The 10,805-nt window shown below is 40.3% G+C and overlaps 1 protein-coding gene across 1 annotated transcript; it reads left to right on the plus strand.

Annotated features, from left to right (window-relative positions):
* Positions 1-756: 756 nt before the first annotated feature.
* Positions 757-7,657, plus strand: SLC7A13 (solute carrier family 7 member 13). The gene is made up of 4 exons (XM_048841097.2): positions 757-1,590; positions 3,688-3,819; positions 5,661-6,025; positions 6,316-7,657. Exons 1-4 carry the CDS (start codon positions 924-926, stop codon positions 6,559-6,561), a joined length of 1,410 nt encoding a protein of 469 aa, XP_048697054.1. The 5' UTR covers positions 757-923; the 3' UTR covers positions 6,562-7,657.
* Positions 7,658-10,805: the final 3,148 nt, after the last annotated feature.

Below are 10,805 nucleotides of genomic sequence, written 5' to 3' on the forward strand. Positions count from 1 at the left end.
CTCTTTGAGGCGCCCAGGGGGTGTGTAAGATTTTCCCAGGTCACTGGGTGGGGTCTCGAGCCAGTTTTGCATTTGCTTTGATGAGAGGGAACCCCTGTGTACTGAACCCAGCCCTTGCTGCTATCAACTAGGCCTGGCAGAAGGGTTACATCTGCACATCCTAAGTAGAGACAATGCACTAAATGACGCAGGGGTGCTGTGGGGGAAATAAGCAAGTGACGATGTAATTAAAGACTATCATAATGCATATGCACAAGATGACTGAATTAAGGTTCCACAGGTACCATTAATTCTGGAACTTCCTAGCTTTTGAGTGCTTGACTTTGCAACCGTGATACTGATTTTTAAAGGTAGTTGATCTGTAATAGATTTTATAAATGAAGGACAGACTTTCATATTCTGTCATAGAAACACTTTCACATTTGACATTGGGTAATTTATTTAACACCGCTATGTTTCAGTTTTCCCATCTGTAAAAACCAGATATTTACCAACCACACAGGGTAGTTTTAATAACTGTTAAATGTTTTGAGATCCTTTGAAGGAAGACACTATAGAACTAGAAAGCATTTATTGTTAATGTATTATAATGACCGTTTCTTTAAAAAAAACTAATAATCTGTGAAGTACAGATTATACTGACATTTGATAACGAGTTGTTCTTGCAATACTTGGTTAATCATCTTCACACATTAAACATCAAACAACCAAAGAAGGCTTTGTCTTCTGAATGACTAAGCCAATATTCCTGAAGCGTTTCACTAGCGAGTAAGGTCAGGTCAACTTCATAACAACACAGCAATGGAATAAGGGGCTTCTCAAGCCCCTACAATCATTGAGCTTAGCTGAGAACAGATAGAGAAAATGGGAAAAGGAAGCATGACTATCTCAAAGAAGAAGTGAGAAGTAATGAAAATGACAGGATGCAGCTCAAAAGAACAATAGGGTATTTTGATGGGGTAAATTTTATTATAGGCACCATAGTAGGTGCAGGGATCTTTGTGTCTCCCACAGGAGTGCTAAAATGCTCCTTACTTAATGTGGGTGTTGCCCTAAGCATCTGGACTGCTTGTGGAGTAATATCACTGATGGGAGCCCTCTGTTATGCAGAGCTGGGGACTGCCTTACCATTATCTGGAGGAGAATACAGTCACATAAAAAGAGCGCTTGGATCCCTACCTGCTTTCATCTTTATCTGGACGGCAACCTTTACCAAACCAGCATCAAATGCTACTCGAGCCTTGTTGTTTGCCGAATATGCTACCCAACCTTTCTATGGTGTATGCCCTGCACCAGAGCTGCTAAAGAAATGCTTGGCTTTGACAGTTCTTTGGTCTTTGGGGATTCTGAATGGCCGAAGTCTCAAAATGGCTCCTTGGGTTCAAACTGTTTTCACAGTACTGAAGATGATGGCACTATCTGTAATTGGCATAGGAGGCATTGTCCTGCTGGTTAGAGGAAGAAAGGAGAATTTAGGAAGGTTTGAGAATGCATTCAGCTCAGAGATTCCTGATGCCTCACAGATTGCAGAAGCTTTTTTCCAGGGATTATATGCATATGGCGGTTGGTGGTCCCTCAATTACATGGCAGGTATATCTCGTTTTTTACATTTAATGTTGTGGCCAACATTCTTACATTCTTCAGATAATGTTATTAGAGCTTGTCTCCCAGTGAGACCAATTTAGCCTGTAAAGACATTTATATTAAAACACTGGTTATATTCAAGCTTTGTGTCTGGTTGTGTTGTAAAGGTGCATTGTCGTCTTTTATGCAGCTTGTTTGCATAATGTGCACTTACTGTCTCCAGAACCAGTGGCATATTTAAAGAAGAAATGTGGAAAACAAATGTGGAAAACAAAAGGTTTAGTTTAAATCCATATGCAAATAGAATTTGCGGACATAAAACAGTGATTTTCCCCTCTCTCAATGCTATTGCAATTATTTGCAAAAGGGTATGCAGAGCAGAGTGCAGATATCAAGACTGAGTGCCTTCAGCCACCCAGGGCACATACCAGAAGCTTACTAATGCACACCATTGAATTGCTTATTTTGACAAGTACATGAACTATTTCATTTTGCATTGCACTCAGAAACAATACTTTTAACAATATCAGTTTTGATTTTCATAAGAGGTCAATCATTTCACTGGGAAAATAATTCTTAGTAGAGAATAAAGAAAAAGAGTAAAGGAAAAGAGTAAGGAAAATGTTATAAACATCTTTTCTGTGCCCTTTTTAATATATTCATTTTTAAATATTAAAGCCCTCCTAGTTTTTGGTTAGTCATTTGGTTATTCCACTTTGGATGTGATATTTAATAATATGAACAATTATTGCAAGCTTTCATGATAGATGTTCATGATAACGTAGACGATCACTGGGACTACTCGTATGAATAAGGGTTTTGCAGAATCACACCGTATACTTCAGTTTTTGTCCTTTAGTCTTTAACATTCCCTTCCAGTTTTATCCTTTCCTATATGTCAAACATTAAACAAACTAAAAATAACAAAGGCTATTGGAAAGAAGAAGAACATGAAAAATGATTTAATGTTTTAAAAAATGACAGCGTAGAAACACTTATTTCTAGCTTGAGAATATGCTGTAGGCAAAAGCCTTTTTTTCTCCCCTTTTGGTAAAAAAAAAAAAGTTAGATTTTTTATTTTTAAATCACATTAGGACTTTTTTTAGCATTACATAAAATCATACTTTTTAACACAATAAAATTCAATTTTTTTCATACTCTACTAATTTGTCTGGATTCAATTACTACTACGGCAAAACAACATATTAGCCAACAGTTAGAAGCTGCAAATGCGGTGGACCTACATCTCAATACTTTTTGACACCGAATTCTCTTCTTTTTTAACAAAGATTTCTACCCCATCTGCCGGGAGCCAATGAATTCAATCTAAGATGAATGCCAGGCCTGTCACTAGAGAAACTAAGTTGGGAGATAAAAATTAAAAGTCGGGGTTCTAGGCATCCTGCCCTTCAACAGTTTAAAATACCAAAGACAATTTACTGCATTTTAGAAGATTTTAAACAACAGAGAAGATTTGAGGAAAATAAGAGACAGCTTACCCTTCTCCCGCCACTGTCAATAATAGGCCACCTCCACCTCTCTCACCCTGTTTGGTCCTTTAGAGTTGCCTGCTTATATGCTTTTTTTTGCAACTCACTTCATTGGGAGTGGACCCCTCTGTCCATGCCCTTTTGACAGATGAGAATGAGCTGTCTAGGTTTCAGTAAGTCTTTACCCTTTAAGCCCCTCTCAACAAGGATGCCTGGTTCAGAGATGGGACAGGGTGAAATTTGCACACAGAGAGCAGGTCTTTCAATAAAACAAGATTTAATAAAATAAATGGTTGTCTCAGCAACCCAGATTTACACTTGGTTAGGGCTTGGTAAGGCTTTTCAGTTTGTTTACTTTGTGCATTGGACAGCACTTTGTATATACTGTATTTCTGACTAGCTCTATTTAAAAGTAGTTACAGGTGTCACCAAGTACCTCCGCCAATTTTCATGGTTTCACAGTCAATGTTTCTCTCTCCTCTGTTACCTTATGAAACATTGCCACAAATTTACTCCTTACTCCTATCAAGTTTGTCAGGGAAGCACTTTTTCGAAAGCAATATTGTGAGTATATTTATTTTATTAAATAATTTTCTAAATTATATTTTTTCAGAAGAGATGATAAATCCTAATAGAAATATCCCCTTGACTGTGATGACTGCAATTCCTGCAGTGACTTTGTTTTATTTACTGGTAAACATCTCGTACCTGACAGTTCTGACACCTAAGGAAATTGTCTCCTCAGGTAAGGATATAAGGCTGATAAATCAAAAGGGGAGGTAATCATTTCAACTATTTATCAGTGTCCACCCTGTTGGGGTCACGTAGATCCAGATGAATTCAGGGTTTACATATAGGAAGGCACTGGACTTTGAGTCAGGAGATCTGGCTTCTGTTCTGAGCCCTTAGGGTATGTCTACACTGCAGCTGATGTGAGCCTTCAGCCTGGGCAGACAGACTTGTGCTAGTGGGGCTCAAGCTAGCATGCTAAAAATAGAAGTACAAATGTTGTGGCTTGGGCTCTCAAGCCTAGGGTCTTGGGTGGGCTTGAGAGCCTGAGCTCCAGCCTAAGCTGCAATGTCCATTCTGCTATTTTTAGTGCACTAGCTCTAGTCACTCTAGTGTGAGTATGTCTGCCTGGGCTGGGACTCTTGCTTCCAGCTATTATGTAGACATACCTTAACAGAGACTTCCTGTGGGGCTCTGAGGAAACTCCTTGGGGGCTTGTGTGTACATAGAAGTTGCCACAGTTTAGTTTAAATCTGTTTAGTAAAACTGGAGTTGTTGTAGCTATGTCAGTCCTAGGATATTAGAGAGTCAAGGTTTGTGAGGTAATATCTCTTACTGGACCAACTTCTGCTGGTGAGAGAGACAAGCTTCTGTGCTTACACAGAGCTCGTCTTCAGTAAGAAGACCAGGCCTTTGTCTCTCTGTGCTTTAGCTCGCTACCTGTAATAGTACGACTATACTCCCTACTTCACAGGTGTGTTATAAGGAAAAACTCATTAATGTTTGAGCAATGAGCACCATTGAAAAAGCCTACAAATAAATAAAACAAAAATGGTCTTATTACAGGCCTTTTTTAGGGGTTAATTTTCAGAACAAATGTCCTCATTCTGTAGGTGGCTCTATACTAAAAGTGCCATGCACTTAGAGTCTCTCATCTTCCGTTGGATTGTAGCTGCTATAGAAAGTCCGGGAAGAGTTGTATTCCTCTCTGTGATTGTCCTTTTTCTGTTCTAATCAGCTTCTTATACTGTGCACATCACTGTAGTATCTGAGTACCTTATGCCCTTTGGTTGTTGGCCCAGTAAATACCAGTCCCTTTGCACTAGCATGGGCACTTGACTAGCGAATTTTCAAGAGGTGCTGGGAAGTAGCCCTTCACATTTCTTTGTGGAGTCCCACAATGGGACAGAGCAGGGGTTCTCAACCCTTTTCTTACTGAGGCCCCCCCAACATGCTATAAAAATTCCACAACCCACCTGTGCTGTCGCAACTGTTTTTCTGCATATAAAAGCCAGTGTTAGGAGGTAACAAGCAGGGCAACTACCTGGGGTCCTATGCCATCGGGGGCCCTGTGAAGCTAAGTTGCTCAGGCTTCAGCTTCAGCCCTAGGTGACAGGTCTTGGAGCCCCAGGCTTCAGCATGGCTTTAGCTTTCTGCCTTGGGCCCCAGCGAGTCTAACATTGGCCCTGCAAGGCAGACCCCGCTGCAACCTGCTCGCGGCCCCCAAGGGGCACCCCAGGCCCCTGGTTGAGAACTGCAGGGATAAAGGATTAGATTCTGTGCACTGATGAATCATCTGACCTGTCCCTGCCCTCTGCATACTGCCACGCAGGAAACTCCCATTCAGTAGCAGTCCATGTCATAGGGGGTTAACACATTTGTTCTCCCCGCCATGCCCTGATCCCATCTTCTGCTTTTGCCTACTTGTAAATAGTGTGGTTTCACTATACACAGCCACAGAACCCTCTGTACCCCCTAGTTCTTACTCACAAACTAGTTCCACTGAGTTGTCATCAGTTCAGGAAGACTGTTGGGACACCACACCCACGGTTTTAATGACATTTTGTTTCTTTGCAGTTGCTGTGGCAGTCACTTGGGCTGACAGAGTGATCCCCTCGGTTGCTTGGGTCATTCCTCTCTCTGTTGCTGCCTCAATATTTGGTGCCCTCAACAGCAGCATGTTTACATTAGCACGATTAAGTTATGCTGGAAGTCAGTCGGGACACCTGCCTGTTTTAATATCCATGCTTAATGTCCACTATTGGACTCCGGCACCGGCCATGATTTTTTCAACCATCATTGCATCCATTTTTATTATCCCCGCTGATCTAATTACTTTAACAAATTACTTTGGATTTTCTGTATGGCTAATGATTGGACTGACTTGTGCCAGCCTGATTATACTACGATACCGGGAACCTAATCTACAGCGACCATACAAGGTAAATGGAAAAAAGAGTTAAAAGGTGTAACATTTTATCTTGGGATAACATTGGGGAAAAAATTCCTGAACATCTAGTTTGTGAATAGCAATTGTAAATGGATGGTTCACAATTCATTTTTAGATTAAGCTTTGAGTTACTCTTTTTGCTGACATAACCCCAGGCAAAAGGGGTGGCGGGGCAATTACTTGTGCTTGCAATATGGCAAAGCTGCTTAGTTCTCTTGCATTTAATGCATAAAATGACAAATGTCTATTTTTGCTTCCTCTAACAATTTGTTTCTTTTGCAGGTGTTTTTACCAGTTGCATTTGCAATGGTGGCAGTTTCTTTGTTCTTAGTTTTGGCTCCTATAATATGGTCTCCCAAGGTGCAGTATAGCTATGCCCTTCTCTTTATGTTGGGGGGACTTCTGATTTACCTGCCTTTTGTACATTTTAAATTACATTTTAATTTTGTTGACAAAATTACTTGTTACTTACAGCTACTGTTGGAAGTTTCTCCTGCTGATGTATCTGCTGATGGTAAATATGAGTAAGAGCAAATGTTTAAACCCTATATTGCTAGCAGCCAATAGAAGTTCTTTTTTAACTCAAGTGGTTGCAGTCATGGAGTTAAGCATGTGCTTAAGACTCTGATTCAGGAAAACACTTAGGCCCCAATTTTTAAAGGTATTTGGGCAATGCTGACTGACTCTCAATTAGATTTAGGTTCCTAAGTGCCTAAATCCCTTTTGAAAATACTTTTTAGGGTTCGTCTACATGGTGCATTAGTTCACACTAGAGGATGTAAATCCTAGTGAGCATTAGGGTGTTGTGCACTAACTGGCCCGCGTGGACCTGCTAGCATTAACAGTTCCCTCGTGTTCGTTAACATAGTCTCCGCAGAAATGGCATTTACATCTCTCTACTGTGGGTTAACTCACAGTCTAGTCGAGCCCTTAGACTCCTAAATCAGGTTGGCGTAATTTGCAATGTTGAGTGCAGCAACACCTAACTACCTTAAAAATCATGTACTTACATTGAAGACGGTGAAGAGTCCCATGGGGATTAAAAATTATAATCTCAGGCAATCTCATTGGACTTCTCTTCATCTTAAAGTTAACCATGTGCCTAAAGGCTTTGCTAGATTGGTGTCAGAGCATTCAGCACCTTGCATGATAAAGCCCTTTATGTAGAGAGAATCTCTTTCAAAGTCGTAAAATCTATAAAAGCAGGAAAAAGTGTTTGTGTTTGCCCACTGTAATAGTCGCAAATATAAACTATACTATTAACTGAATACATGTCAATATGATCACATCTACTTTAGGAATCCAGTGTAGAGTAAATTGATGTTTTGATTATTTTTAGTATTAAGTAGTTTGTAGTCTAGGGCTTCTGGATTTGAATACTTTGTAATATTTTTCATCTGTGCTGGCTTGAATTGATTAAAAACTTTGAAGAACCTAACCTTCTTGCCTGACACTATTTTTTTTAATCCCAGAAAAAACCCACAGGGAGTGCTTGGCTGTTTTAAAACTATACATACAAATGTACAAATGATATCTTATTAAATATCAGATAAGGCAATAAGAGAGTTGTTTGCACTGTTCAATGAATATGTTTTTAGTGTAACATACCAAGTCATATTTCATGGGGGAAAAAAGGAACAATTTTCCATGATTATTACTTAGGCCCCAAGCATAGGAGCCCATGAAGTACTTTATTCTCATAAATCGGCTATGATGTACCACAGTCTCCCCTACTGAAGTGAGGTGCTTGCATCATGAGAGTCCCAGGCTCAGGGTAATGTGGATGCATCATCTTGGGTGATATAGTCCAGCTGGGGAACCTGGCCCATATGGGAGCATGGGGACATGAGGAAACCAAAATACAATTCCCATGAGTCACAGCAGGAGGATATCCAAATCAAAATATTTCAGGTTTTGGGAGTTTTGATGATGCTCCCCCCATCAATATTTTCCATCAAAAGCAGACCCTTCACAAAAACCAAATATTCTATTGAAAAACAGTTTTGACAGAAAATTTTCAACTAGTGCTATGCAAAATACACACCACAGCATCTGTAAAAACCCTGGTTTAACATCTAAAAAAGAGGAAAAAATTCCCATAACATGATATAAAACAGCTTAAATACGAATGTAACTACCGAGAAAGCAATATGTGAAGAGACTATTGACCTTTGCTGAGTGGTAGCAGATTTGGGGGGCCTTGTCTGTCAGTTTCCCACTGGAGGAAAAATCAGTGGCAGAGTATGAGGGTATTTTCTTAGTGTAGTGTGTTCATTTGCAGAATGTTCATACCTCCTCTTTCCTGGAACAGAGGTGTTCACAAAGGACACACAGGCAATGCCTTCTTGCAGAAATCTCAGCTCAGGCACCACTGCCAATCACCAAGGAGCAGCTGCTTGGGGTTTCTGTCTCTTGTGGACTTTACTGGAATCTGATTGCTTAAATACACTGTTCCCCTTTCCTGCCTCAGCTGCTGGTTTTACACCTGGGAAAACCCCCTAATTCAAGGCTCCTGACCTAGGGTCACATGGCTACAAAACCTCCTTTTGTGCAGCGCCTCTGAATCATAGAATATCAGGGTTGGAAGGGACCTCAGGAGGTCATCTAGTCCAACCCCCTGCTCAAAGCAGGACCAATCCCCAATTTTTGCCCCAGATCCCTAAATGGCCCCCTCAAGGATTGAACTCACAACCCTGGGTTTAGCAGGCTAATGCTCAAACCACTGAGCTGAAACAGAAGGGAACCTGAGAAGACATTTATTTGTCCATCCTGAGAGTGCTTTAAACCCACACAATCCCTATCATGACCATCTGGGTTTGATTACTGCATGGGGTTCCTTTAATTCTTTCTATGGAGAGTTGAATCCTGAGTGCTTATACATGAATGACTCATAACATGCATGACACTGGCACCTGTTGTCACAATACTTTTCTTTCTTACCTTGAACAGTCAATAAAAGTATTCCCATAGACTAGGGAAAGCAAAGTAAAATTTATCTTAATTATTCAAATTCAAGTCCCCACATTAAAGGGGCACCTTACAGCATTTTCTGAAAAAAGCTGAGATCACCATCTTCCTTGGGCCTTTCTGATACCTGATCTTGCTAAGGATGTTCACTTTTTTCTAAGAGATAAAATGTGTGCCTAGAAAATCTAGAATATCAAATAAGAAGCACACAAACAAATATGAGCGGGGAAGAAAAAAGATCTACCCCGTGAATATCTGAGAAACTGGGGAAAACAAAGTGTCATCACTTCCCTCAGATAGAGTTATCTGTTCTTCAAATCAAATGTAATCTTCTAAAATCAGGGAATAATGCTATATTTTTGACGTTTGGGAGGTTACTCCTAATGCCTGAGATTTACAGCAGCCATGTTGTCCTTGTCCACCACTTTTCACAAAGACACTGCCACAGACCACTAGGCTTGAGATGATATTGCAGAGATGTCACATCTCCTGCTGAATGCTTTAGGTCCATCTGCTCCTCTAAATGAACAGGCCCTGTAATTAGACACTTAATTATTAAGTATTACTTCTGCAGTATCACACACACGCATGGAGTTTTATATCTATACAAGAGACATGATTCTTGCCTCATAGAAATAAGTGAGCTTACTTTTCCATTTAAGCAAAATTCCATATACTTGGATATGACAGATCTGCTTGGACCTACTGCTGAAACAAACAGGGTCTCAATATCAACCTTTCTATTAGGAGGCCTCTCACTATGTTCCTGAATACTTCAGGTAATTATGGTTCCTGGATTTTTCATGTATGTGTCAAGGTAATGACACAACTAATCAGGAAAAAGATCTTGGAGTCATCGTGGCTAGTTCTCTGAAGACGTCCACGCAGTGTGCAGCGGCAATCAAAAAAGCAAACGGGATGTTAGGAATAATTAAAAAAGGGATAGAGAATAAGACAGAGAATATTTTATTGACCTTATATAAACCCATAGTACACCCACATCTTGAATACTGCATACAGATGTGATCCCCTCATCTCAAAAAAGATACATTGGCATTAGAAAAAGTTCAGAAAAGGGCAACTAAAATGATTAGGGGTTTGGAACGGGTCCCATATGAGGAAAGATTCAAGAGGCTAGGACTTTTCAGCTTGGAAAAGAGGAGACTAAGGGGGGATATGATAGAGATATATAAAATCATGAGTGGTGTGGAGAAAGTGAATAAGGAAAAGTTATTTACTTGTTCCCACAATGTAAGAACTAGGGGCCACCAAATGAAATTAATGGGCAGCAGGTTTAAAACAAATAAAAGGAAGTTCTTCTTTACACAGTGCACAGTCAACCTGTGGAACTCCTTGCCTGAGGAGGTTGTGAAGGCTAGGACTATAACAGCGTTTAAAAGAGACCTGGATAAATTCATGGAGGTTAAGTCCATTAATGGCTATTAACCAGGATGGGTAAGGAATGGTGTCTCTAGCCTCTGTTTGTCAGAGGGTGGAGATGGATGGCAGGAGAGAGATCACTAGATCATTACCTGTTAGGTTCACTCACTCTGGGGCACCTGGCATTGGCCACTGTCAGTAGACAGGATACTGGGCTGGATGGACCTTTGGTCTGACCCAGTATGGCCGTTCTTATGTTCTTATGGTACAATAGAGCATGATAAGAGTATATGATCTAAGTGAGTTTTGGTTCTTCCAGAATGGAGTGATTTGTATCTTTTAAGACAAAAGTTTTTGTCTTCAATTAATGGGTTAATTAAGAGACCCAATTCTGACACCCTCGTGGACCAATATAATGATAACAG

This window comes from Caretta caretta, chromosome 2 (genome assembly GCF_965140235.1).
Source record: "Caretta caretta isolate rCarCar2 chromosome 2, rCarCar1.hap1, whole genome shotgun sequence".
Taxonomy (NCBI): domain Eukaryota; kingdom Metazoa; phylum Chordata; order Testudines; family Cheloniidae; genus Caretta; species Caretta caretta.